At 37.9% G+C, this 25,547-nt stretch overlaps 1 protein-coding gene across 2 annotated transcripts; it reads right to left on the reverse strand.

Moving 5' to 3' along the window:
* FAM124B (family with sequence similarity 124 member B) lies at positions 1 to 23,112 on the reverse strand. 2 transcript variants are annotated; one of them, XM_087965029.1, is made up of 3 exons: positions 15,491 to 15,557; positions 10,029 to 10,774; positions 1 to 8,520 (listed from the first exon to the last, which is right to left on the reverse strand). In XM_087965029.1, the coding sequence occupies exons 2-3, from the start codon at positions 10,761 to 10,763 to the stop codon at positions 7,864 to 7,866; spliced, it is 1,392 nt and encodes a 463-aa protein (XP_087821155.1). In that variant the 5' UTR covers positions 10,764 to 10,774; positions 15,491 to 15,557; the 3' UTR covers positions 1 to 7,863. The 2 variants fall into 2 exon arrangements, with proteins under 2 accessions (XP_087821155.1, XP_026523780.2); XM_026667995.2 differs by lacking the exon at positions 15,491 to 15,557 and adding an exon at positions 22,809 to 23,112 and having other exon boundaries at positions 2 to 8,520.
* Between the last annotated feature and the right edge of the window lie 2,435 nt (positions 23,113 to 25,547).

Raw genomic sequence — 25,547 nt, forward strand, 5'->3', positions numbered from 1 at the left:
AAGTTGTTCATTTTAGCAGAGAGGGCAGAAAGCAAAAAAGTAAACATTGTATTTCAAGCACATTTTAATTCTGGAGCTAAGAGATGGTATGAGATAAACAGTTCAGGAATGCTTGTAATGTACAAAAGAACAAACCAGTCCAAGAACTTTTCTCCCTATTGAGTTAGAGTGCTTTTCATTGCCTTTGACCCCATACAATACAGTGCTGACATAACATTTACCATCTCCCTTGTCAATTCCTATATTAGTGCTATTGGCCTCCATTCTGAATCACTGCTGTAGGATATCTTTGATTATGCCATTCATGCCATTCGTTTAACACAAAGGGATTAAGGTATGTATATTGCCATTCCTTTGTGCTACCTACATTAAAAACATATATACACATATCCATAATATCTTGCCTCTATTTCTGGAACAATTGTGATAGTGTTGCACCTTCAGAATCTCACAATATTTTAAGAGTAACATATCTGCAATCATGTATTTTGTATAACAAACCTGTAATGTAAACTATGCAAGCATTCTTGCATTGGAAAAAGTGTATTGGGAAACTAAAATATTAAAATAAACCCTTAATTTGGTGAATATCAGGACTAACATTCCAATTCTGCTTGTTCACTTTTTATTTTGTATGCATATAAAATTAATCATTTTAGAAGTATAAAATCCCATTGGAATTTAACACTATTCCACTTTAATAAACAGCCCTTCCTTATATTATTAATCCCCTAACAATTACTATTTATGAACTGCTGATATTGTAACATCTGCTATTTCATGTTGCAATAATATTGACAGTGGAGACAAAGTTGATATCTGTTCTGCTTCAGTATTTGAGTGGTTGACCTACCTTTGCTCAGAGAAAGCCAACCAGGCTAGTGACCCACTTATAACCAGCATCTGGTTCACATCAGAGATCTAGAGAAACACAGCCCCAAAACCTCAGCTGATGTCAAATATTGACATATATAAATATTTTCAGTAGAGATTTTGCACTTCGTTTGGTACATGGAAGGACTTAGATAAATTTTGAGTAACTGTTCCAAATAACAGGTGTGGGAAATAATCACAGGAATGTTATGAAAGCTACTCTATACAATTAACAAATCTTCAAGAAAAACTCCCATTTTTGACCACAAGATGGAGATGCAGTATATTTCAATAAATATGAATAAAAGTCACTGGAAAAGCAAACATTTAATTTAAATTAGAAAAAGATTGTAGCTTCTCCTATTTCTAGATAAACTCAATAAACAACTTTTTCATTATGGCCTATTAGGCACATTGATATACTCTTATGATTTAATTCATATTTCCCACATGATTACATTTTATGTACTGATTATTATTTCTTTAAAATTCTATTCTCTATAATTCTATCTATATTTTCAAACATTTTTCCCACCACACCCTGCTAAAACAACTGTATGTACTTTTTGTGAAAAACTACTGATATATGCATTTGTTAATCTAATTTCATTGTTGGTTTATTTAACCACCACTATATTAGATGTTATAAGTAACAATAGTGATTCCAACATTTCAATTTTGCTTTTACAATAATCATGGGGGAAAAAAACCAATTAGCTGTTTGGTGGAACACAGCAACAAACACCTTTGGGAAATTTGGCTAACATTTATGTTTTATATTTCTCCTATATGAACATATGTTTAAAAAAATAATCCAAAGTGAATAATTTCATGATACGTAATAATATTTTAAATATTTATCACATTTATATAGCTGCCCACGTCACAAACAAGTGACACAAGGTGGCCTACAACAAAACTAAAGTAATACATATTTAAAGCAATTATCATTAAATGATTTCTTAAAATTTAACTATAAGAACAGAGCTAAAACAAAGAATTATTGTTCTTTATTGTCTTCAAAGATGAAGGGATGTTAATAATAATGGAGCCACATCATTAATTTTCCCATCCACTGGGTACCTCAGGCCTGCTGGAATAACCAGGTCTTGAGGGATTTTTGGAAGCTCAGAAGAGATGAAGCCATCCCCACTTCAGGGGTGAGAAGAATCCATGATGCAGGTACCACATCAGAGATGGCCCATTGCTAGGACCTGCCAGATGTAACTCTCTAGATCAGGGTTGCCAACCTTTTAAACCTCAGGGACCACCAAACTCATAATTTTAAATCCTGTGGAATACTAATATGAATTTTGACTGACAGTGGCTTGCTGACGTTGGTGGGAAAGTTGGTCCCATATTCCAGAGCTGCAGTAGTCATAGGACTGGCCCTTTGGTCATCCCGGAGCAACTCCAGCAGTCCATGGCAGGCCAGTGCACCCGGTGGAGGAGCAACTGCTCTGGGATGACCAAAGGGCCAGTCCTGTGACTACTGCAGCTCTGGAATATGGGACCGACTTTCTCACCAACGTCAGCAAGCCACCCCGGGGCAGATTTCCCTGACCCGCCATTGGTCTTACCTTCCAGTTCCTGCTCACATGGCTCTACTCAAGGTAAGGTTTTTGCTCAGCTGAAGCGTGGGGGCCAGTGGGTGGGTCGACCATGTGGGTGGCACAGCCTTGTGTTCCTGTGCAGCCTGGATCAATTGTTTTGGGGGGTGCTTTGGGGATGACATTTCTCTGCGGACCATCACAATTTTCTCGCAGACCACCAGTGGTCCCTGACCCACCAGTTGGTGACCACTGCTCTAGATGATACAACTAGTAGCATGCCCACATTGTTGGTTCTGGTGGGATGAGCAGATGAAGGAAAGGCAGCCCCTCAAATAACCTAGTCCTATACTTTAAAGGTCAACACCAACATCTTGAATTAGATACAGAAAAAAACTAATAACCAAAGTAGTTCTCGCAGCAGAGGTGTCACATGTTTTCTGCCAGAAAAACACATAACTATTCACACCACTGCATTTGCACCAGCTGAATTTTCTAAACACCCTAGTAATACTTTTAAAGGGTTCTTTTTAATTAAAATCTGTACCAAAATGTCAGAGGTAAGTTTAAAAAGGCACCATTGAAACTAGTGGAATTCCAGTAGATTACTAGCAAATACCAATATTCTTTTTATGATTCTGTACAGTATTTAAATGAAGCATTTTTAAAAATGAATTAGCATGAATGAAATACCTTTCTTAAGTAGCCCTGGTTTTTCAAAGTTCCTCCAGCTGTTCTGAATGAACAGTTGGAGTTCATTGTTTATAATTTAAATACTGTATTTTTAATATTGCTGCTCAATTCATTTTCAGTCAATCAACAGCAACCAGCAGATTAAGGACGCTGTAAGAAATGTATTAGATGATCAAATGCAAAGCCTTGTTGAAAAGAGTTGGAAGCACCAGTTGACACACAGGAAAATTGCGCACAACATACTATTTAGATATCCATTCCACAAGCAGAAACTCGGATAGTGCAGATAGTGTGGAAACAATTTTCCATCAGTCATTTAAGGTAAAATCAGGCATCCTGTTGAAGAAAGAGCGATTTCACTAGTTTCCAAATCTTTTCATTCCATGGGATGCCCATAGAAACAGATGAACACTAGGATGGCATAAATAATTTAATCCCATAATTGGCAATGGGAGGGAAGAAGAAAACTCTCCCTCATTTCTTCTCTTGGCCAGTAGCTCTCTTCTACCCCTTTCTACAGTTGCAATTTTTGTTCCTATCTCTGGCTGATCTTTATTTATGTTTTATTTAGGTCATTTATAAGCAATTTTATACATGGCACATATAGCTCAGGCAGCATACGGTGCATAATAATATTTTGAGGACAGGATTAAACGAATTACTCTTTCTACATTAATCATCAGATATTCACTTACTCCAAAATCTTATGCTCAGGTCAGGACATACTAGGCAAAACTCCAACAGTCTTCTGCTTTGCTTCCAAGATGCTATGGGCCACTATTTCAGTTCCTTGGCAACAAGCTGAAGGTTTTTTCTTCCTTTTTTTTTTAAAGTAACTCTGCTGCTGGTTTCGGGCAAGACAAAAGATATTATTATGCCCTGAGGCACACTAAGTAACTTTGGAGCATCCTGTCCTGTAACACCCCACCAAATGTCCCTCTTGCTTCCCCATCATTGTGGACCAACTAAATAGCACCCATACTGCTAAAGCACAGTGCAACCTCATGTTCATTTAAACTGCTGCAGCATTTTGCATTGATAATGATAAACATTTTTTATTCTTCTTTTTTCATAAAGCTTTTTGGAGCTAAACTCAGCATGGCTGAGAAGCAATGACTTCACACTGAAAATTGCAATTGCAAATAAAAATTGGAACAGCACTTTTGAGACATTCCTCAAATTATTTTCTCATTGGAAGAAGGAAAATGGGAGGCATGCTGCATACTAATTGACTACAATGGAGGGAAAACAGCCACACTCCACTTAGATTAATTTCTAAAATTACTCTAAGCATTTTCCTTTATACCCAATTATTTCCTGTGGGATAAACAAACTGAAATAGCTCAATACACCTTCTGTGCAAGCATTCATACAAAAGCAGGTCATTCCATTTGTAGAGATGTTGTTGGTTTAGAATGTTTGTTTTATGACAAGTACTTTAACACAGATAGTTAACAATCTGTCAATACAGGTAGTCCTCGATTTACAACAGTTCATTTAGTGACTGTTCAAATTTACAATGGCACTGAATAAAGTGACTTATGACCATTTTTCACACTTACAACCTCCATGCTCATGTGATCAAAATTCAGATGTTTGGCAACTGGTTCATATTTATGATCATTGGTGTGTTCCACGGTCATGTGACCACCTTTTGCAACCTTTTGACAAGCAAAATCGATGGGGGAGCCAGATTCACTTAACAACCGTGTTACTAGTTTATCGACTGCAAAGATTCACAACTGTGGCAAGACAGGTTGTAAAATGGAGTGAAGCTCACTTAATAAATGTCTCACTTAACAACAGAAATGTTGGGCTTAATTGTGGTGCGTAGGTTGAGAACTACCTGTATTGTAGGGAGGAGAGGCAGAGCCGAGGGCCAGAGTCAAGAGAGGAATCAGCCTGAAGTCATTATGTTCCCCTAAGTCAGGGGTGTCAAACTCAAGGCCCACAGGCTGGATCCAGCCCACAGGGTGCTTAGATCTGGCCTGTGGGCTCCCCGAAAAAGACCAAACACCCCCCCCCACCCCCCCCCCCAACAAAAAAATTGGGGGGGGGGGCGGCTGTCACCTAGCTCAAGCCACTGGCAGGCACCCCCTGGACATGAATGACATCAAGCTGGCCACACCCACCTTGGGCACACTCACCCCGGCCCCCCTGGGGTTAAACACAACCCTGATGAGGCCCTCAATGAAATTGAGTTTGAACCTCCTGCCCTAAGAAGTTCAAGTCCAGTCTCCGTTGAGTTCTGTTAACTCTTATCTAGTACTAATTTAGTGCTGACTAGATTCTTGATGTATAGACATGAGCAATAAATTAACTTAACTGGAACTGAACTTGTGGTCCTGATTCTTGCACCTTATTATTTAATAAACTGTTAGATAAGGTTAAGGCTGAAATTCAGAAAGCTAAGAGCCTGGAGAACTCTAGCTCCATTGACAAATAGTATATTAGATCTGAAATTTGGAATATATCATAGATTGGCAGACCTAGGCCTCAGTTGATTGCTTTTCATGTTCTTTCTAAATATTCAATTATACAAACATGATTGCTTTTATCTGGGGGTTATATGAATTGATTGAGGTAATAGACAGTTCATTATTTATAGGTCACAATTCATACTAAGAGCAGTGTGAGTGGGACAATGACTTTTAGATCAAATCTGGGATTATGACACATAGTAAGATGTGAAAGCACAAGGCTGCTATCCTAACATATGCTTCACTTTCACTAGTCTAACATTTCATCTTCAGAAATTTAAAAGTAGTAGGAATTCAAACAATAAGGATGATATAAAATAGGCTTTTATGATTCAGCTATGATGATTTTTTTAAAATCTATGCAGGCCATCACAAGCCTTTGCATTTTGGGTTGGGCTAGGGGTTGGACTAGAAGATCTCCAAGGTCCTTTCCTGCTCTGTTATTCTGATTTGTTAGCAACTAATTAGCATCTGTGATGCTATTTCTTCCTCCTCTATAATTAGGACAACCAATGACAACTTTGCTGACTTCCATGTATATTTTGAAGCCTTAACTTTTGAACTTATACAAAAGCAAAGTTCAGGCAAATGCCTTTCCCACTTAGTTTAGCCCTGGATCCCTTTCAAAGCAGGAGAAATTTAAAAAAACAACTATGTTGCATTATTAATGTTGTTTAGCTAAAATAATGCTTTCAAAAACCAGCTTGTGAGAACAGTTAAGAACCTACTTAGTGGCTTAAGATGTCTTCAAAATAAAATTGTTTTACCAGCTGAATTTTAGTTCATATCTCAAACAATTTGGGATTGTTTTATTCCAGATAGGACCTCAAATACAGTTCTTCGACAGACATTTAGTGTAAAGTGTAGCAACAAAAAATAGGAAGGAAATCTGTAGTGATATCTGAGATGAGGCAAGGAAGTGCAGGTAAGCCAGAAATGTATTGAGATTCCTGCAATAAAAAAATAGATTCACAAGCCGATCTTTCATTATTGACATCTTTTAAAGCAAGTGCAGAGTCACACCTATATTTGCTATTGTTCTTATAGTTACATAACATTCCGAATATAGCTCGGCCTTCTGATTATAAATTTAAGTTGAGAAAAGGAGCATGTTACTTAACAAGCTCAGTGTTCATTTCCTGTTCTCTAGAACTCATTATTAAGTATCATTAGCTAGACAGAAGTAGCTCATAGTTTAAGTAATATTAATACAGTAGTCACAACAGCAGCACTACGTTTTCCATTAAGGTGCAAAAACTGAGCTCCAGAACTAAATGAGCTTTGATACATTCTCCACAACAATCTGGAAAAATTGCTACTAGGTTTTAATACGAACATAAGGAAAATAAATGAACAGTAGAATAACCAGTTTATCTTAAATAAGTTGACTTATAAATTATGCTTAATGAAATGTAGCATTTATCCTGGCCTTAGACATATTGTCTAATCTTGTCCATTCTAAAAAGTGCAGCTTTTGGACTGCCATTCAGAAGCCAGACTAATGTGTGCCCCTCTGCTTTATAAATTGCACTTTCAACAATGGAAAGACATCGGTTCCAAAGACCCAAAGGTGCATTTTCATATTTTTGACATCAACACATAGAGTACAGGAAGCCTGGGGAAAGTGAGGACAGGCTTAGCATAGTAATGATGGCAAAATAAAAATGGCTATTTTGTTTTTGATATCTTTAAATTAATTTCTATGGTATGGGAAAAATTAAGCTTGAACCTTCATGATTTCATGAAGGTCTCCAAGTATTTTCTTGGTGGCAATATTTTTTCCATTACTTTCTTTTAGGATATTTCCTGGAGGTCCTACCCAAGAACTAATGAGGTCAGATTATGAGGAGCTTCTCAGATGAGTCAAGATTAACTAAAGCACTATTCTTATCATCCCAATTTGATGCCTCCCAAATTTATTTTAGGCTTCCTAGGTTTGGGGTTTTCTCCTAGATTTTTAGTGAATTTTTGTCAGTTAATGTGGTACATTAAAATGAATGGCTTTTTCCAATCTGTTGCACAATGTTCTCCAGTACATAAAATTTATATTGGCTCGAGACTCACGATTTAATTGCGGTAACTGCTAGAATCCTTACACTTCTTCATCTACTTTCCCCCCAAGTTCTTTTATAAACCTTTCTTTGTAGTGCTAATATAAAAAGATAGCATAGCAATAGATTGCTAGATTATTTATACAGAAGCATAAATCAATTGGACTTTCTGATATTCCAAAAATACGGCAGTGAAAGATACACGGAAGTTTCAAATCATATAAAAAACTCTTCCTCATCTTTCTCATTCCCATCAATTGCTCCTGAAGTGCTCAGCTGAAAATGACTAAATCCTGATCTTTTATTAATTTCAGCAACATGGGAAGACAATAGAGAGTTCCTGTCCTCAGAACCCAAACCTGCTCCCATAAATGAACTTGGTGCCTGGGACTGAAGAAGTTCTTTTTGCAAGTCCTTAGAAAATCTGTCTAGGGTAGAGTTAGCACATTTAAAAGGTGATACTCTCTTGCCTGTGTCAACATTAGTCTCTTCCTCCTCCTCTCCTTTGTTCTGGAATAGCCAGAGTTCATGGCTGGAATGTCTCAATTTAGTGCCCAGGTTCATTGGGGAAGGGCCTAGATCTTGCAAAGAAGAATGCGCTATATTATACAAACTAGAGGAAGAATTAAAGCTGCTTTGTGAAGGGCTAAAAAGACTTGCAGGATTTTGAACCATCCTCCTTGAGGATTTGTTTTTATTTTTCATGGCTCGTAGTGTCCGGTTTTTCTGCTGAACAGCAGTTCTGGGAGTCACGGAAGGTACACTGGAGCATAAATCACAGTAGTAATGGGGAGATCCTTTCTTATCAGTGTTGTCACTCCAATTAGGGGGTAGAGACTGAGTTCCTTTGTGCTTTGAGACTCTGTTCTGAACCTGTGGACAAGAAAATAAATTAACTGCATCTTGACAATAGTAATAAAGTCAAATCTACACCTGATCCTATAAAACTGTCAATCACAAATCAGTAATTAAAGAGTTCTACTAAGGACCTAGGTAAGGAAAACACATACCTAGCCTTGAATGGAAGTATTAAACTTATTTGTACCTGTCAACATGATCCTCACATTTTAGTGTGTATTCTAGCTATTCTTCAATAAAAACTAAGAGATATTTAATATATTTTAATTTTAAATAGGAGATGGCATGACAGGTACAAATGGGCAGCTAATAAGGGCCCACAGCCCAGCAGCAGACTGAAGGCTCTTATGAATCTGTGGGTCCTTTTCCTCCATCGCAACCTGCTGATGCCTTGTGACAAATATCAGGAAATAAGAGTTGGAGTGGGTGGAGAGGCAGAGGAAGTGGAACAGTAATGGGAATAACTAAGCAAACAAACACTGAATAGATGTATCATCACCTGTACCAAACGTCAAATAAATAAATATCTGAAGAACAACATTTTCTGTGAAAACAGCAGTATCAGTTATTGCATCCATGCTAAGGACCAGCGGTTGCCAACTGTTGGGCCGCGAGAAAATTTTGGTAGGCCGCAGAGAAATCTCACCCCAGAGCAGCCCCCCAAAGCAATTAATCCAGGCTGTGCAGAAACACAAGGCTACGCCACCCACATGGCCTGTGGAACCCTCCCCGTCCACTCACTTCTTACCTGGCAAATTTGCCTGCTAAATTGCTAATTTTCCTTTTTCCAACCATCAGCTGTTCTGCTGTGCTGGGTGATTTAGATTAGCTACAAAGCAGGAAATGGTTGGATTTCTTGCTTTCTAGCTAATCTTTAGATCTTTGGCTCTGCTTTTAAGCACAGCTGAACCTCCCTTAGGACTGAAGGTTCTATTATTCAGTCCAGACTCGTGGCAAGCAAATTTTATGTGATAGACTCAGGTAGCTGATGACAGATAGATAGATCACTGAATGAATCTGTGATTCTGTGAACAACTCAATCTGCCTGCCTGCTTTGCCTGATTTTGAGTAAAAGTTGCTCTCTTTTTTTATAAAAAAATCAATATTTACATACATGATGTGTTGTAAGTTAATTTTGTGAGTTTGCTTGCAAGCAAATTTTATGTGACAGACTGAGCTAGCTGATGGCAGATAGATAGATCACTGAATGATTCTGTGAGCAACTCAATCTGCCTGCCTGCTTTGCCTGATTTTGGATAAACATTGCTCTTTTTTAATAAAAAATTCAATATTTATATAAATATTTATAATATTTACATACAAGCCATGGCCAGCCATTCACATGACCACCAAGCCACACCCACAAATTAGGCCATGCCCACAGAACCAATTAGTGGTCCCTGGGATTTAAAATTATGAGTTTGGTGGTCCCTGAGGTCCAAAAGGTTGGTGACCCCTGCTAAGGACAATACAAAAGTTATACCATCATGTCTTTTGGTATCTATTGAAGTGACAACAAGTACCTGCAGCAGGATCTTATTTCCTTCATAGTCTTCTGTTTGCCACCTAGTATTGCTTATTGGGACACAGGGATTGGGCAAAAGTGGAACCAGTTCTCCAATTTCATACACTTTGAACTGTAATACTGAAGATTCCTTCAGGTCAACACTCATCCCCAAAGGCAGCTGCTTCAAGCAGAGCTGAACCACAAGGCTCTGTGTTGTGTACAGTAGAAAAGCACAGAAGCCACTTTTCTGGACAGTTGCTTCTTTCTGCAGGATTGTTTCGTAAAGCCTTACTGCATCCTCATAATTATCAAAGCTACAATAGAGAGTGACACGCAGAATTTCCATGCCGTAGTGAACTTGTCTCAAGCCCCATACTGGCATATGTTCATCCAGTCCATAGAAGTCCTGATGATCAAGGTGGGCATGGTAAGATAGCTTCCTGCTGGGACACTCAATGTGAACAGGCTGCCAAGGTGGATGTTGGAAGAAGTCATGAACCTGGAAAAAACGTTCTTCTCCAAAGTCCTCATGCAAAAAAAGGAGAACAGAAGTACTAGGAAACCTGGAACTCTTTTGGTGGTATGTCTCATAATACTTAATTGGAGAAGGGCGTTCTGAGACAAGAAAGAGGCGAATGTCCAGGGAGATCCATTCTTGAAGTTGATCAAGAGCTTGTTGCAAGTGTATTGCATGTCCAGTGTTGGCAAGCAGGTGCACAGCCATCCTCATGGAATCTCCTCTCACATCCATTGCACTGTGACCTTCAAATACAAGTAGCAACATAATCAGTGCTTTATTGATTACAGCATCGTATTTGTACAATAGCCATGTTAAAAAGAATAAAACTCACTCTTCCCAGCTAATTCTCATTTGAGCACATTTCTCATTTGAGCACTAATTCTCATTCGAGACATTTGTAAGCTTTACAAATGTCTGTACTATGCAGACCCAGTTTCATTTTGATTTATTATTTATATTTTAGATATAAAGTTCAAGTAGCAGAAAAAAGGAATACCGTATTTGCCGGCGTATAAGATGACTTTTTTGCCCTGAAAACATGCCTCCAAGTGGGGGGTCGTCTTATACGCCGGGAGGACTCCAACTCCCACTTCGAGCTTGAGTTGCAGCCGGGAGGAGGCTGGGGGAGCGGTGTGTGTGTGTGTGTGTGTGTGTGTGGCGGGTGTCACTCGCCACGCGCTGCGCAACCTTTCCCCTCTTCCTTCCTTAGTGGTGTGGGGAGGAGAGGATTCGAAGATCCTCACGTGCGGCGTACTTTTCTTTTTCTTTTTTTCTTTTTGCACGCAGGTTTTGCATGCGGGCGGCTGTAGGTTAAGGATGGGGAGCCCGGGTGGGTTATCAGGTTTTACGGTGCTTCCAACATGTGCGAACGGTGGGAGAGCGGAGAAGAGAGCGAGCGAGCGCCCGCTGTGTGAAATCCTGCCGTCAAAGCAACACTGGGGAGGCAGGGTATAAATTTACCAGGTTAATGTAGCAATGGTGATTAATGCCCAGAACATTGTTTGCGGGTATTGGGGGTGTGTGTGTGTGTGGTGGTGGTGAGGAGAGGTTGTCCTTTGAATGCGGAAAAGTAGGTGTGACCTTGTGTAGGAAAATAAAGAGATCCTTTTTAGCGTGTTTGGCTTCCTTGCCTCCCCTCGTTCTTTGCCTCCCTCGTGGAGATAATGGCCTTCGGGCGGGAGGGGAAGAAAACGGTAGCTGGATCATTTCAAATTTCACTTACTCTCCTGCCTCACTTCAATATGTCTGAGCGACTCCAGATACTGGAAGACTTTTTGAATGAAAGTGTTACCTCCATTTTTTTTTAAAGAGGGCCACTTGGGGAAAAAAAGATTCTAAGGAATTCCTTGTTTCTTGATTAAAGAGAAGGCATTGAATATACTGTTCCTTGGCAGCCTTTTCAGTGTCCGGGTTTTTGTGTGTGTGTGTGTGTGTGTGTGTGTGTGTGTGAGAGAGAGAGAGAGAGAGAGAGAGAGAGATCAGCTGTATTGAGAAGAGAACGTGTTCTCATTTTATTTACAACATATTTTACGCTTAATGGTAAGCAATGAAAAATATTTTTAAAACTCATTTCTAAACTCCATAGTTATTTGCATATTCTTGGTTCAAAATTGGATTAGCTCATTTCAAAATTGTCCAAAGCAGAAAAGTGCGTCAAAAAAAAAAGTGCAAAGTGGAAGGTGTGTGGAAGAGGGGGTAGTCTTATACGGCGAGTATATAACAAACTCTATATTTTGAGTGAAAATGTTGGGGGTCGTCTTATACGCCCAGTCGTCTTATACGCCGTGCAAATACGGTATACAGTAAGGTTTCCTATCTTTTAAATCAATCAAGAGTTAATATACTATAAAACTTCAATGATTTCAAATGCCCTGCATCCTTCTTCAAATTTTTCAGGATATACAGTATATATCTTTCTCTCTCTCTCTGGAAAAAGGTTGGGGTAAATTATCAGAGTTTTAGGGATTGTAAAAAGATGTCTCTGCCTATATTATATATGGTAAATGATCAAGTGAAATCTTGTCAGTTTCAGAAAAGTAATCAACTTGCCTGGATCCTGCCATCATCTTATGTAAATACAAGGTGATGTTTGCATTTTAAGGGCTCAGATTTTGCCCCCCCTCCATCTGTGTGTGCATGCCCAGTTTACAAAGGCAGCAATCTTCCTGTGACAACACCCTTCCTGGGCTTGTGCTGATAAACTATTCTTTTTTAAAAAAAGAAAGGAAATTGAACAATTGCAGAGAGTCAAAGTGAATACCAAAGATAACAGGAAGAATGTCAGTCAGGAAAGACAAGACGTGAAGGAAACAGATTCTAAATGCCAACTTGACTAACTGCTGCTCCTTACAATGCCAATTGGCTCTTTTCCAATAATTCCACAGGCTCATTTTATCATACTAAGAGTTGAACATTTCTGCCTTCTTTAGAGGTTTGTGACCTAGTTATCAGTTCATGGATTTGGGATCAACCTTGAAAAAGCAAAACACTCTGATATATTTCAGAACATATAGCTGCTTTAGAGCAACTGAAACAAAACAAAACACACACACACGAACACATACATTCAGTGGCACATAAAATCAGTGGTTTAAATACTTGTTAAACCAACTTTTTCAATAATATAGATGTGCTATATTATGATTGCCGGATCTTAAGCAAACAGTGGAAAGTTTTGTTTTTGACTTATTTCATCTCTTCTCCACTATGTTACAGGGTAAGTAAGTTGGTCTTGTTAGAGGTACAAGCTGTTATCTTTAAAAAATGAACTGAGGACAATACTCTGTATTAAATTAATGAATTAAAAATAACAATGTATAAGATATTTGGGGTCTCTCAAAAATTCTGTGTGTCCTGCAGTAATTTCACTGTGGCTTTTCTCTCAAAAGATTATATTCCTCACTTGTAAAGTAAATAGAGTAAAGGGGATATACATCAATATTATCTCTTCTCAAAATTAAAATTGTAATTTTATATGCTGTATTTTGTCTTACTAAAACAAGAATCATCAGTAGCATAGATCCAAAATTTTTAGAAGCAAATATATTATCTTACTATAGCAAATCCGCTTTCTAAATTGTAAAGGACATACTAAGAGCTGTTTTGCTCATAATTCTGATTTGATAACATATATTTTTACCATGTATGGAGTCTGGACCAGTCTGGAGAGCTTTAAAATCAAAAAATGTGGGCTGGAAAAAAATCATGCTATATAACAATTATTCTATTACCCTTAATTATCACCTGCTCTGTTTTCCTGAACAACTTTCTCATGTGGGTGTATGCTAATGCTCCATCTAACTGAAAACTATAATTTCCCCATGAATGTATATTGCATGGATTTTCCTTTATTTTACTAGCAACTAATCAGGTTCATGAATGTTATTTCAAAATTTAATTTTTCTAATGCTTCATATCCAACCCCCAGGGAATGATAAAAATAGTAGTCTACTTGTTTTTAAGGAGAATACCCCAAGTGGGGAGAAGCTAATGTGACTTTCAGTGGGTTATTTTTTTCACTTGCCACAATTTATATTGCCTTAAAAGCTTTAAATATCCTTTGTGTGTTTTTCACTATTCAATTCTATTTAGAGGAAAGTATATACATAAAACAGTATAAATTACTTCAATTTCTTACATTACTTACACCTGTTGTCTTTGCCATCAAATTTCTTTGTTGCTTCAAAAAACATCTTAAACAATATGCAGTACTTGCATACTAACAGACAATACTCTAAGAAGTGAAATACGAGACACCCAAAAGGGTACTTTTTTGTAAATCAGATTTTAAAATATTTTAAAAAGAAATATTTGAGCAGTACTATTTAAATTCAGTCTTTTGTTCATGCTCTTCTTTATTATCTTATTTGTGCAAAAACTGAAACAGTTGGAATGTTCTCTTCCCTTTTACTCAATATGCAATAACACTGCTGCAATCTAGTAGTTTATGCAAAATAGCTTAATTGGGTATTTTGAAATCTTGGCATTTCAAATTAGAATTAAATGTTTCATTAAAATTCATCTTAGTTCAAATCCTGTAATATCTTCAGCAGTCAATAAGAATATCAATCTAAGAAGAGATATGCACAGTACCAATTCTACTAAAATATGATGAGCAGTCAGGGAATTGTTAAAATCACAGCTGTACCAACATACAGCTTATGTATTTTAAAGTCAGCCAGGAAACTGTGAAAAAAATCAGGAATAGTTTTCCCAAAGACTTTTTAAAAAAGGGCATAATCTCTATAGTTTTGCTTTCAAAGTGTTATTTCTGCCACAGAACTTTAAATTCAATATCCTACTCACTTCAGAAATACAAATTCAGAGCAAGAAATAGTTGATAGCTAAAATGCAAATTATCTACAATGTATAATAATGAAAATCAAGGAGCACAGTAAAAAGAATGAGACTACAATTATATATCAAGATTAAATAATAACAGGTATAGCAACTAGTCTCAGAATTGATAATGAATATATTAAATTGGGAGATAGCTTTTAGGATTAACCAACCATTAACTGTACGTGATCTAGTAGTTAAAAACTACTATCTGATAACAGATTTGTAAAGTAATAATGAAGGTCTTGGAAAAATATTCAAAATCCAAAATTCTCTATACCTACAAAGATCAGAATTGTTCAGATTATCATTTTTCTTGTGAGACTACACACACACACACACACACACACATACACACAAGTTGGACTTACAAAAGCAGGACAGAACAAATATCAACACATTTGAACATTGTTATTGCAGACGACTTTTAAGGATACCACAGAAAGCCATGAAAACCACCAAACAGGCCACAAAACAATGTAATTGAGGCACAAATAACTGGACTCAAAATATAATTTGAAGACCCTTGAGAATTCTATAATGAAGAAAAAAGAAAATTAGGCACGATTAATCAAAATAGACCTGGAAGAATCTAGAATCTAGTCCAGGGGACCTTATACCATTTCAGACAGGTAGCTGTCCAATCTCTTCTTAAAAATATCCAGTAATGAAGCACCCATAACTTCTTTTTTTTTTAAACAAATTTTATTAATTTTTAAAAAGCATACAAAACATACAAACATAAAACCTTTTTTCTAAAAATTTCTAAAAATTATTTGAAAGTTTTACAACATTAACACATTTCCTTACAATCACATATTTTCCCTTTCTAACTTGCTTTATTTTCTTCTATCTTTCTCTCCATTGTCCTTTTCTAACCTTTCTCCAAGGTTTTATTAACTCATTCAAACATAAACACATAAGAACACAAAACATATAAACATAAAAAAAAAAAAATCTTTTCTGAAAGTTGCTTAATCCCGGGTCAAAACTCTTTGTACAGACACCAAGTCAAATTCATATTCATTTTATATGCCATTCCATATCATTATTACCATTTTCAATTTTTTATATAACTTCTTCTCTCTCTTAGATTCTCTTAATTTTATTTTATTTATCTCATCTCAATTCAAATCATAATATTTATTATTCTTTGTCTGTTTATTTCCAGCTATCGATTTATCTTTCTTCTTTAAAAAAAAAAGCTTCTCCTGTACACTAATTGGAGTATGATGCCTTTACCTCTTTCCCCTACATTTATAATACTTAATATAAAATACCTAACCTACATTGGGATTCTATTTGGTACATTCTAAAATTATACAATATTATCAATACCAATACTGATCTATTCATTAATATTCATATTCTTTTATATCATAAACACTTAGCACATTACTTTTCAATTAATTAACATACTTTTGTGGGAGCACCTACTTTCCATAATTATTCCCCCCCACGTCACATATTTTAAATCATTATTTCATTAAGGTATTCCTGCTTCTCCTACTTCAAATCTCTCCTTTCAAAAAAAAAAAAAAAAAAAATTCCACTGAAATAACACAATCTAATTAATATTGACATTCATTTGTATCTTTCTCTCCAACTCCTTTATATCTTAACCATTTTATCCATTTCAATTAAATAACATGCCTTTTGGGAATACTTATATTTTCCACCATTATTCCCCCCCCACATCATATCTCAAATCCTTATTTCATAAAATGTTCCCCTTTTCTTAAGACAAGTTTCACTAAGTTATATTAAACATTTTATCACACTTTAAATTACACATTATTTCCAACTTTCTAAAATTATTTCTAAATACAAATATAAAAACAATCTTATGTACCTCTAGAATCCCTTTATCAATAAAGTTTACCCATTATCTCTAAAACACTTTTGTTTCTTTACATCTTGCTCTCTACTATTGAGGCTTCTCGTCCCCTTTCTCCCTTGCTTATTCTTCTCTCTGTCCTCTTTATCCCTTTGCCTCTCCACCTCCCTTTTTCTCTGCTTTCCTCCTTTCTGTTGTCTTCTAACATAATATCTCTTTTTCATCTTGTTTTTCTCTTTTTGATTGCTTTTATAGGTCTTAAAGTCTCTTTTTCCTTTTTCTCTTTCTCCTTTCCTTCCCCAGCCAAAGTCACTTGTTCATCAAAAATGGCTTCTTCTTTGTCCCAGTCGTCCTGTTGTCCATTCAATTTTACATAAGTGTAGACCGCCATTTCTAAATACTGAAAAAGAGTATCAAAAACATCCTTCCCTTCTTGCTTTTCTTTCTCATATTTTTGATATAAAAGTTTCAATCTGTCCACAAGTAATGCCATTATAAAGAGAAAAAGTTTTCCCAAGCAACCACCCAAGTGCTTTTAATCAGAGATAATTCTCAAAAGTGGTAAAATCACCAAGCAATCCAAGTAGGTTAATTCTTTTAAGCACTTTCTCCTTCACTTTCTCTTTCTGGGATTGGAGTTTGATCACAAAGTTCCATTTAATATATATCTTTCAGAAGCCTTGTTAGTATTTATAGCTCTTTAAAAATCCAGGCAGTCTTCTCCTTATTTTCAAATTCTAATCCAATTTTTCCCTCTCCCTTCCCACTCACAGCAAAAAAAAAAATTTTTTTAAAAAATCAGAAATCCTTATCTCTTCAGTATTTAATTACCTAGATTTTCAGATTTCTCTTGTTATTCCATCCGCTGTCAAGTGAAGAAAAAAAAAACTTTCCCTTTTAGAATTCTGTGTGCATTGTTTCTCTCTGGAAACAATGTAGCAACTTCTCCGTAGCAATTTTCAAGCCCCAGGAAACTTTCTTATCCCTTGGCAACTTTATCCCGGTCCAGAAACAGCTCTCACAATTTCTCCGATTTTCTTCCTCCTGCACAATCTTATCCGTTTGCAGGTTTCTTCATGGCGGCCATTGCTGACCGCTGCTCCTCCGCCTCGGGAAAAGGGGGTTTTGCTGGCTGGGGAGGGGGTCTGCGACACCCCTTGCCCCCTTTCCAGATCCCCCCTGTCTTCAGCTGCCCCTGCAGGGCAGCTATATCCCCCAGATCCAAACGGATCGGGGGAACCTTGGCAGTGAGCTCGGCAGGGATCGCGCTGGATCGCAAATTCCTGCCGCTGCCGAAGCCTCGCAAACCGGAAACCCCAAAGCACCCATAACTTCTGAAGACAAGCTGTTCCACTGGTTAATTGTTCTCACCAGTGGTGGGCTGCAAATTGTATAGCAACCGGTTCTCTGGCTGGGTAGGCATGGCCAGTTAGCCATGTGACTGGATAGGTGACATCACTCATCACAACCAGCCCAGCCTTTCAGCCACTCGCCTCAAAGGAAGAGGTATGTAATGGTTGGGACTACTCCCACCACTGTCTGGCCCTGCCCTGCCCATTATTTCAGGTTTTTGGCCCAGAAAACGGCTTGAAAAACCATGCCTAACTGTGCCTAATCTTAACTATCGGTTCACAAGAACTGGTGTGAACTGGTTGCAGCCCACCTGCACTTCTCACTGTTAGGAAGTTTCAAATTAATTAATTCCAGGCTGGAATTAATTCCAGGTTGCTTTTCTCCTTGATTAGTTTCCATACATTGTTTCTTGATTTGCTTTGGAAAATAAGTTGACCCCTTTTCTTCGCAGCAGCCCCTCCAATACTGGTATACTGCTATCATATCCCCACTAATCCTTTTCTAGAGAATATCCAATTCCCAATTCTTTTTCATATGCTTTTCTCTCCAAGTATTCAATCATCTTAGAATGGCCTATTCTAACAGCTATGAATGTTGTAGATCCTGGAGAGAATCTATCTCTGTGGTTATTAAAAGATGACAGTAATCTAATTAGTCTTAATCCAATTTCAATTTGAGCATATCTACTGAAGAAGGTCATACGAAACACCTTCTTGATCCAGTGCCATAGTTGCTTTTTAGTAGTTTTTTCTTACTTTCAGCTGCTTTCTGCCTCTGCCTTCTCATATGTTAAGACCATTTTTATATGACCTGAAACTGAGCAAGCAAGAATAGATATTGATCTGTCTTTATGATTTCCCTTTAGATCTTTAAACAGTCATTTTTTCCTCAAAGTTAAAACCATCACTGCCATCTCTCCACATAATATTTAGCCTCCAGGTCATCTTCACTGTGCTTCTCTGTATTTGTTTTCTTAAAATATCATACCCAGTCTGGAGTTTGTATGATCAATGAAAAATAGAGTAGAACTATTTATACAGCAGTACAAAATTACAACCCATCCATATTGTTTACATTTTTATTTCTATTTCCCCATTCAATTTTGCATCATATGGACATTTGATAAGCATTCACTCATCTAAGTCATTAATAAAAATATTCAAGAGTAAAGGACTCAAATTTGTAGCAAAAATCAAATTGTTATTCCCAGTTTGATGAGGAGCTATTAATGCTCTTTGATTATTATTATAGTTTGTCACAGTCAACCAAATGTTTAAACTGTCTTTGGCATTTTTATTCACCTATCGAATCCTTCCCAATGACCTGGGAGAGGTAGTTGCTCTTATCTTGTTGGTGTTAAAGATATTGTTGCAGATTGTAAGTTCTTCCAAGTAAGCCTTTTGCTGTTGGCTGATGATGATTTTGTCAATGCCGGTGAGTAAAAGTGGTATTCCAGATGTTTTGTGATTGCATCCAAGACACTTCTCATTATTGGTACTATTTTGCTTCCTCTTGCAAGTCATTCTAATTCTATTTGCAGGTCTTTGTATTTTAAGATTTTCTCTGTTTTTTCTTTTCTATTCTGCTGTCTCCAGGTACTGCCATGTCAACTGTAGCTTTATTAGCTAAAAGGATAATCATAACAAATTTTGAATTGTAAACTATAGGCAGAATATCCAAATTCAGTGGAATCAGAAACATTTCTACTAAACCACAATGGAGAAGCTCCAGTGAACCAGTCAATACCTGACAACAAAGAAACAATGCAGTTCTGGGTGCAATTATGGGACAACTCAAATAAATACAACAAGAATACAGCTTGGATAAAGGAGGTGTATAAAAATAAAAAAGGTGAAATGAAATAACATGTAATAACTGAATAACTGAAATGGTAGGGAAAAAAAGGCAAAGATCAAAAATTGATCAACTCCAGGTGGAGATGAATTACATGGCTTTTTGGTTGAAATATCTGACTTGTCTAATCCAGAGGTCTCCAACCTTGGCAACTTTAAGACTTGTGGACTTCAATTCCCAGAATTCTCCAGCCAGCATAGCTGGCTGGAGAATTCTGGGAATTGAAGTCCACAAGTCTTAAAGTTGCCAAGGTTGGAGACCTCTGGTCTAATCCATTTGTTGCCAAGCAGTTTAACAAACTACAAAGAGGTGAAATTGAAGATTGGTTAACATCTGGTAGAACCTACATGATAGTGAAGGATCCAGCAAAAGGAGTAGCACAAGTAAATACAGACCAATTATCTGCTTACCAGCAACTTTCAAATCGCTAAATAGTGTATAGCTCAGGACTGTCAAATTTGCGGCCTGCGGGCTGGATGCCTCACACACTGGCCACGCCCATGTCTGGTTTAGTGAAGGGGAAGTCACAACACGTCAGGTTTGACACCCCTGGTGTAGCTGATAACAGTTCAACAGCACCTTGCTGAAAACAAGCCCTTTCCACATGACCAGAAAGAAAATTGCCCTCACAACATAGGAACAAATAATCAACTCCTGACAAAATGATTTTGGAAAACTGCAAGAGAAGGAAGACTCAGCTTGAATGTAGCTTGGACTGATTGCAAGAAACCATTCAACTCCCTGATACAATTGGCAATCAAATGCCTAGAAATAGGAGTCAGTAAAAACCTGACATTTAATAGGCAGAAAGTAGACTATCATTCATAGTAAAACAGCAGAATCTTAAAAGCAGAATCTTAGATATCTGTTCTGAAAACCCACTGTATTTAATGAGTTATGCTTTCAGCTAAATGTGATTATAAGAACACAACTACATTAAACAATACATTTGTCTATGTTTCTCTAACTTGGGGCAGGGATTAATTTACATTTTTTAAGAATTTCTTTGACCACAAGCTAAAAGCACCACATTTCAAATTAATTGTTTTTCACTAAATAGTTCACTGTCTCTTTACTTCCCCTTATTTCCACGGGTGCTCATTCACATAATTGTTCCTAATAAATTGTGAATATGGAAACAAACAGAAATCAGAGTTAAATGGGTGGCATTTCCCAAACACCATTAGATAAAATACAGATAATCCTCAATTTACGACCACAATTAAGCCCAAAATTTCTGTTGCTAAGCAAGACAGTTGAGTGAGTTGTACCCCAATTTATGATCTTTTTTCACAGTTAAGCAAATTATTCCAGTTGTTAAGTGAATCATGCAATTGTTAAGCAAATCTAGCTTTCCCCATTGACTTGGCTTGTTAGAAGCCAACTGGGAAGGTTACAAATGGTGATCACATGACCCCAGGACAGTGGAACTGTCATAAATACATGCCAGTCGCCAAGTGCCTGAATTTTGATCACGATTGTCATAATTGTGAAAATCATATATTGCTTTTTTCAATGCTATTGTAATTTCAGTCAACAGTTGTATCCCCTTCATGTTTTTTCCAGCAAAAAAGCTGGCTAGCAATTATAAAAGGTTAGTACAATAAAACTTCCATGTTTCTCATCCTGTATTCCTTTTAAAATTATAAGCCAGTCAAATGGCCTATAAACCAGTGATGGCTAACCTTTTCAGCTTGGTGTGTCGAAAATCGGGAAAAAGTGTAGCCTTCCTCGGGTCGTGTGTCACTTCAAGAAATATCAATAATTTGGTTTATGACGGACTGGGCTGGGGTGATCACACAGGGCTGTGAAACTCGTCTCCCTGGTCTCAGGGCTGCAGGTGCAGGATGTGGGGATCGGAAGGCCACCTTACAGGGCTGTGAACCTCATGGATCTCCTTTCCTCCTGTAGCGTTCCTGAGGTAATGAAACTGACAAACCTCAGTTTATGGAGGTTAAAACTGGTTCTCTGCTGCAAAGATCTTGCGGCAGCGGTGACACCACGCCTCCACGCAACAAGCAGGGAGCAGGGATTGGAGTAGAGCACAGGCAGCCTCTAAATGTGCAGGTTTTCCCCACACCAACAGGCGTGTCAGTCAAAGTGCCTCGGCGTGTCACGAGTGACACGCGTGTCATAGGTTAGCCATCACTGCTATAAACTGTCACATTATTACTGAAATTATCTCAAATGATTTGTTTTCTTTCAAGCAAATTGATTTTCAACATCTATAAATTGGAAAAGAGAAAAAAGGGAATGTGTATAAACTGATGAAAAGAAAACAGGTATATAAGTGATTTTTTCCAGGAGAGGATGATGGTTTAGACAAGCCTTTGATCTGCTCATACAATATTGCTTTACAAATAGAAAGACTGATTACTGTAGTCCAAGGCACCCTCCTTACTGCTTCTTAAATTCATTTAAAACTTATCAACTACTTTGTTACTCTTCCTCAGCCTGGTATTCTATAAGAGCGTTGGACTCCAACTCCTATCACACCAATCCAAAATAGCTATCAGATGCGGCAGACTTGGATTTAGTAATCCAAGACGTCGGGAAGGCCGCATATCGGAGGAAAGTCGATTTACATCGTCTTTCTCCCCTGAAAACTTATTGAAAGTTGTTGGGGGTGGGAGATAAACGGGGATGCAGAAAGGACACGAGCGACAAGCCTGGGCAAAACTTGGGAAAAACAAAGGATGAGCCGAGCGGCTACCAGGCTAACGCCACTCGCGGACACCTCTTCTCCTCGGCCGGTTCTGCCCAGCTGCAAATGAAGGGAGGGCAGTGTTACACGCCGGTCGGCGGCGGGGAGAATTGAATTAAAAAAAAAAGCGGCGCTGATGGTGCTGCATAGGTTACCAAACAACAAGGCGCCCAAGCGAACAGGGTCCTACCTTCGCCAGCAGGCCCTCGCCCACTCCACGCAGCCTCTACGGGGAAAGCATCTCGGGGCATCTTTTGAGGCTCGCTCGACGCCTCAGGCAACAAGTGAAGGGAGACGCTGCCCTCGCGTGCCCATCCGCTCTGCGGGCCCGCCTCTTCTGCGCGTCACGCAGGGCTGGTCCACTGTGGACGCTTCTTCTTTTTTTTTTTTTCCCCGCGAGGTCAGCAGCTGCTCGTCAAGGTAACGTCTGAGAGAGGCAAGGGGGAAGGCCTGACGCTGGACAAGGAAGGCGCTGGGACAGACCCGGAGGCCTTGGCATCTCGTGGGGGAAGTTGGGAAAGGGTAGTTGCTCGGCGCTTGGCGTTGCTTTGACGTGCCACGCGAAGCCAGGCGTTTCGATTGGTGGTTTTAGCAGATTGAAGGTAGCCGCTCGATTGTGGTTTATTCCCCGTTTAAGCATGATGTGGGAACCCCTCTGTGTTATTATAGGTTGTGAAACCACTTCTGATGAGCCACTCTCAAACAACAAGCAGGGTTTAATAAACAGCTTTTTCTGTTCCCTTTTCGCTGGTCTGACTTTCAATTTAAAGTGAAATACTAATTGGGAAAATGAATCGGTTTGATTTACACCTCTTCTCAGAACAAGCATATGACCTCCATGAAACGCTAGGCTCTCTCCCTTATAAAATGTCTAAATAAAATGATTTCTGCAGTCACTAAAAGGTAATTCAGCTAGGGGGAAAGTGAAAACTAAAGATGGTGAGAGTAAAGTCATGCCTGCCATCTTAGGAGCTTCTAAAGATGAAAGGTTCTGACAATTCAACACCTTTGCCTGGCTCATTGCAGGAGGCAGAGACAATGGGGGATAACACACAGCATAGCAAAACAGAAGATGGAAGCCCTATGATGAGTAGAGTCCAAATCAGGCCTGTACAACCTGCAGCCCCCAAGCAGCCTTCAGCTATTCTCCCTCATTTTGTAAAATGTCAATAAATTCACTGCTGCCGCTGCTGTGTTTCTAGACCTCCCCTTGCCACTCATCAGACAGTTGATACCCAGATATTCCTTTCAATCCAGAATGGTTTTTAATTTCTCAGTGTGGCTCTTTCCCCTCTACAAGTTGAATAGCCTGGTCTAAACGTTCCAAACCAAGGATTGCTTGTAGCTTTTGAATGGTATGCAAGTAATCCTATTAATGGATAGGCCAACACATTTCATTTAAGTCTAAGAACCTAGGAGATGTCTCACACCATGCCCAAAACTTCCAGGGGATGTATACCATTTTTGATCTCAGATTATGTATCCTGCCTTAGAACAATCCATTTGAAGACTAAGCCTTCTCATTTGTAAGAGCTTCATTATCGTCATATATACTGCAGAGTCTTCTCACATTTGATCATTCACTTAGTTTTTTATCCATATAATTTTCACCACTGTGTTTGAAATATATTTCATGAAAGTTCTATTTGTACAGTAATAGGTATTTCAGATATGGCAATCAACTGGTATTATCAAAGCTTTGAGTAACAACCATGCACATGTAGATTTCTCCAGAAAGAATGAAGTCTCTGCTTTCAGTAGTTATTGGATCAATTGTTTATTTAAACACAAATAATCTTTCTCATACAAACATCAATACACAAAAACAAATAATAAAAATGAAGTTCAAAAATTAAATAAATAAATAAAACAAATAATAAAAATGAAGTAGTTCAAAATAGTGTTTTATTTTGCCTCTTGAATCCAAAACTTTCAGAGTGTTTTAGATTACAGAAAATTCAATATTCAATTTTTTACTCTTGAAATACCCTAGAATTGATTTGCTTTGTCTTCTTACAAGATCCTTGGGGAGAGGAAGAGTCACATTCCACCTATATCACTTTTGCACACTAAGAGTAGTATACATACTATTGGTTGAGAAGCATTGAGGTAGAATAGACCTCTAATATTTCCTTTTAGTGTGCTATTGATTAAAAACAATTGGAACAGAGTTTGGCCTTTTAGAAATGAATCTCCCTGGTTTTATGGACAAAATACTAGATGAGAGGAAATTGTTCACATTAGTCAACTCCTGCATGGAAGGATGGATGGATTTTCTGATGATCTGTCCCAAACAAGGTCTTTTAGGTCTTCCAATGGTGCACTCATTGCTACTATAACTGAGTCCGTACACCTTGCGGCTGGGCATCCCTTTCTTCTCTTTCCATCCTTCATAGCACTACACCCTTCTCCGGAGAGCTTGGTATTTGAATAAATAGGATAAACAAAAGGGCCTCCAGTGAGAACTTTGGGTTGATTTGGTCAATTTTCAGTTTGTTTTTGTAACTGTCCAAGATATTCTTAAGAGTCTTCAACATCAAAGTTCAAAAGCATTCATACTCTTCCTATTCTGCTGTGTCAAAGTTCAATTTGTCCTCCTGGTCGATTCATTCTTCTCCAGATGAACTATTCAGTAAAGGATCCCTACAATATGACATGTCTATATGGTATTGGATGAAAACAAGAACAAAACCCTTCATTCCAGTTTTCCTCTGGAGTCAATGATGATTCCCTTTATTAATGGAGGGAAGCCTTCATCTTCACAAAGCACTATGCCTACTGTAGATCCAGTGCAAGGATTTTCAGTTATCATCTGTTAAGAAACAATATATACATTGTATAATTATTTCTCAAATAATTGTTTCTTACATTTATAATCATATGTTGAGTACTTTACAAAGCAAAGTTAAAAATAACTGTTCCTGTTGTC

Source organism: Notechis scutatus, chromosome 4 (genome assembly GCF_049901735.1).
Source record: "Notechis scutatus isolate UNSWTSFEM ecotype Mainland chromosome 4, rNotScu1.2, whole genome shotgun sequence".
In the NCBI taxonomy this organism is placed as follows: Eukaryota; Metazoa; Chordata; class Lepidosauria; order Squamata; family Elapidae; genus Notechis; species Notechis scutatus.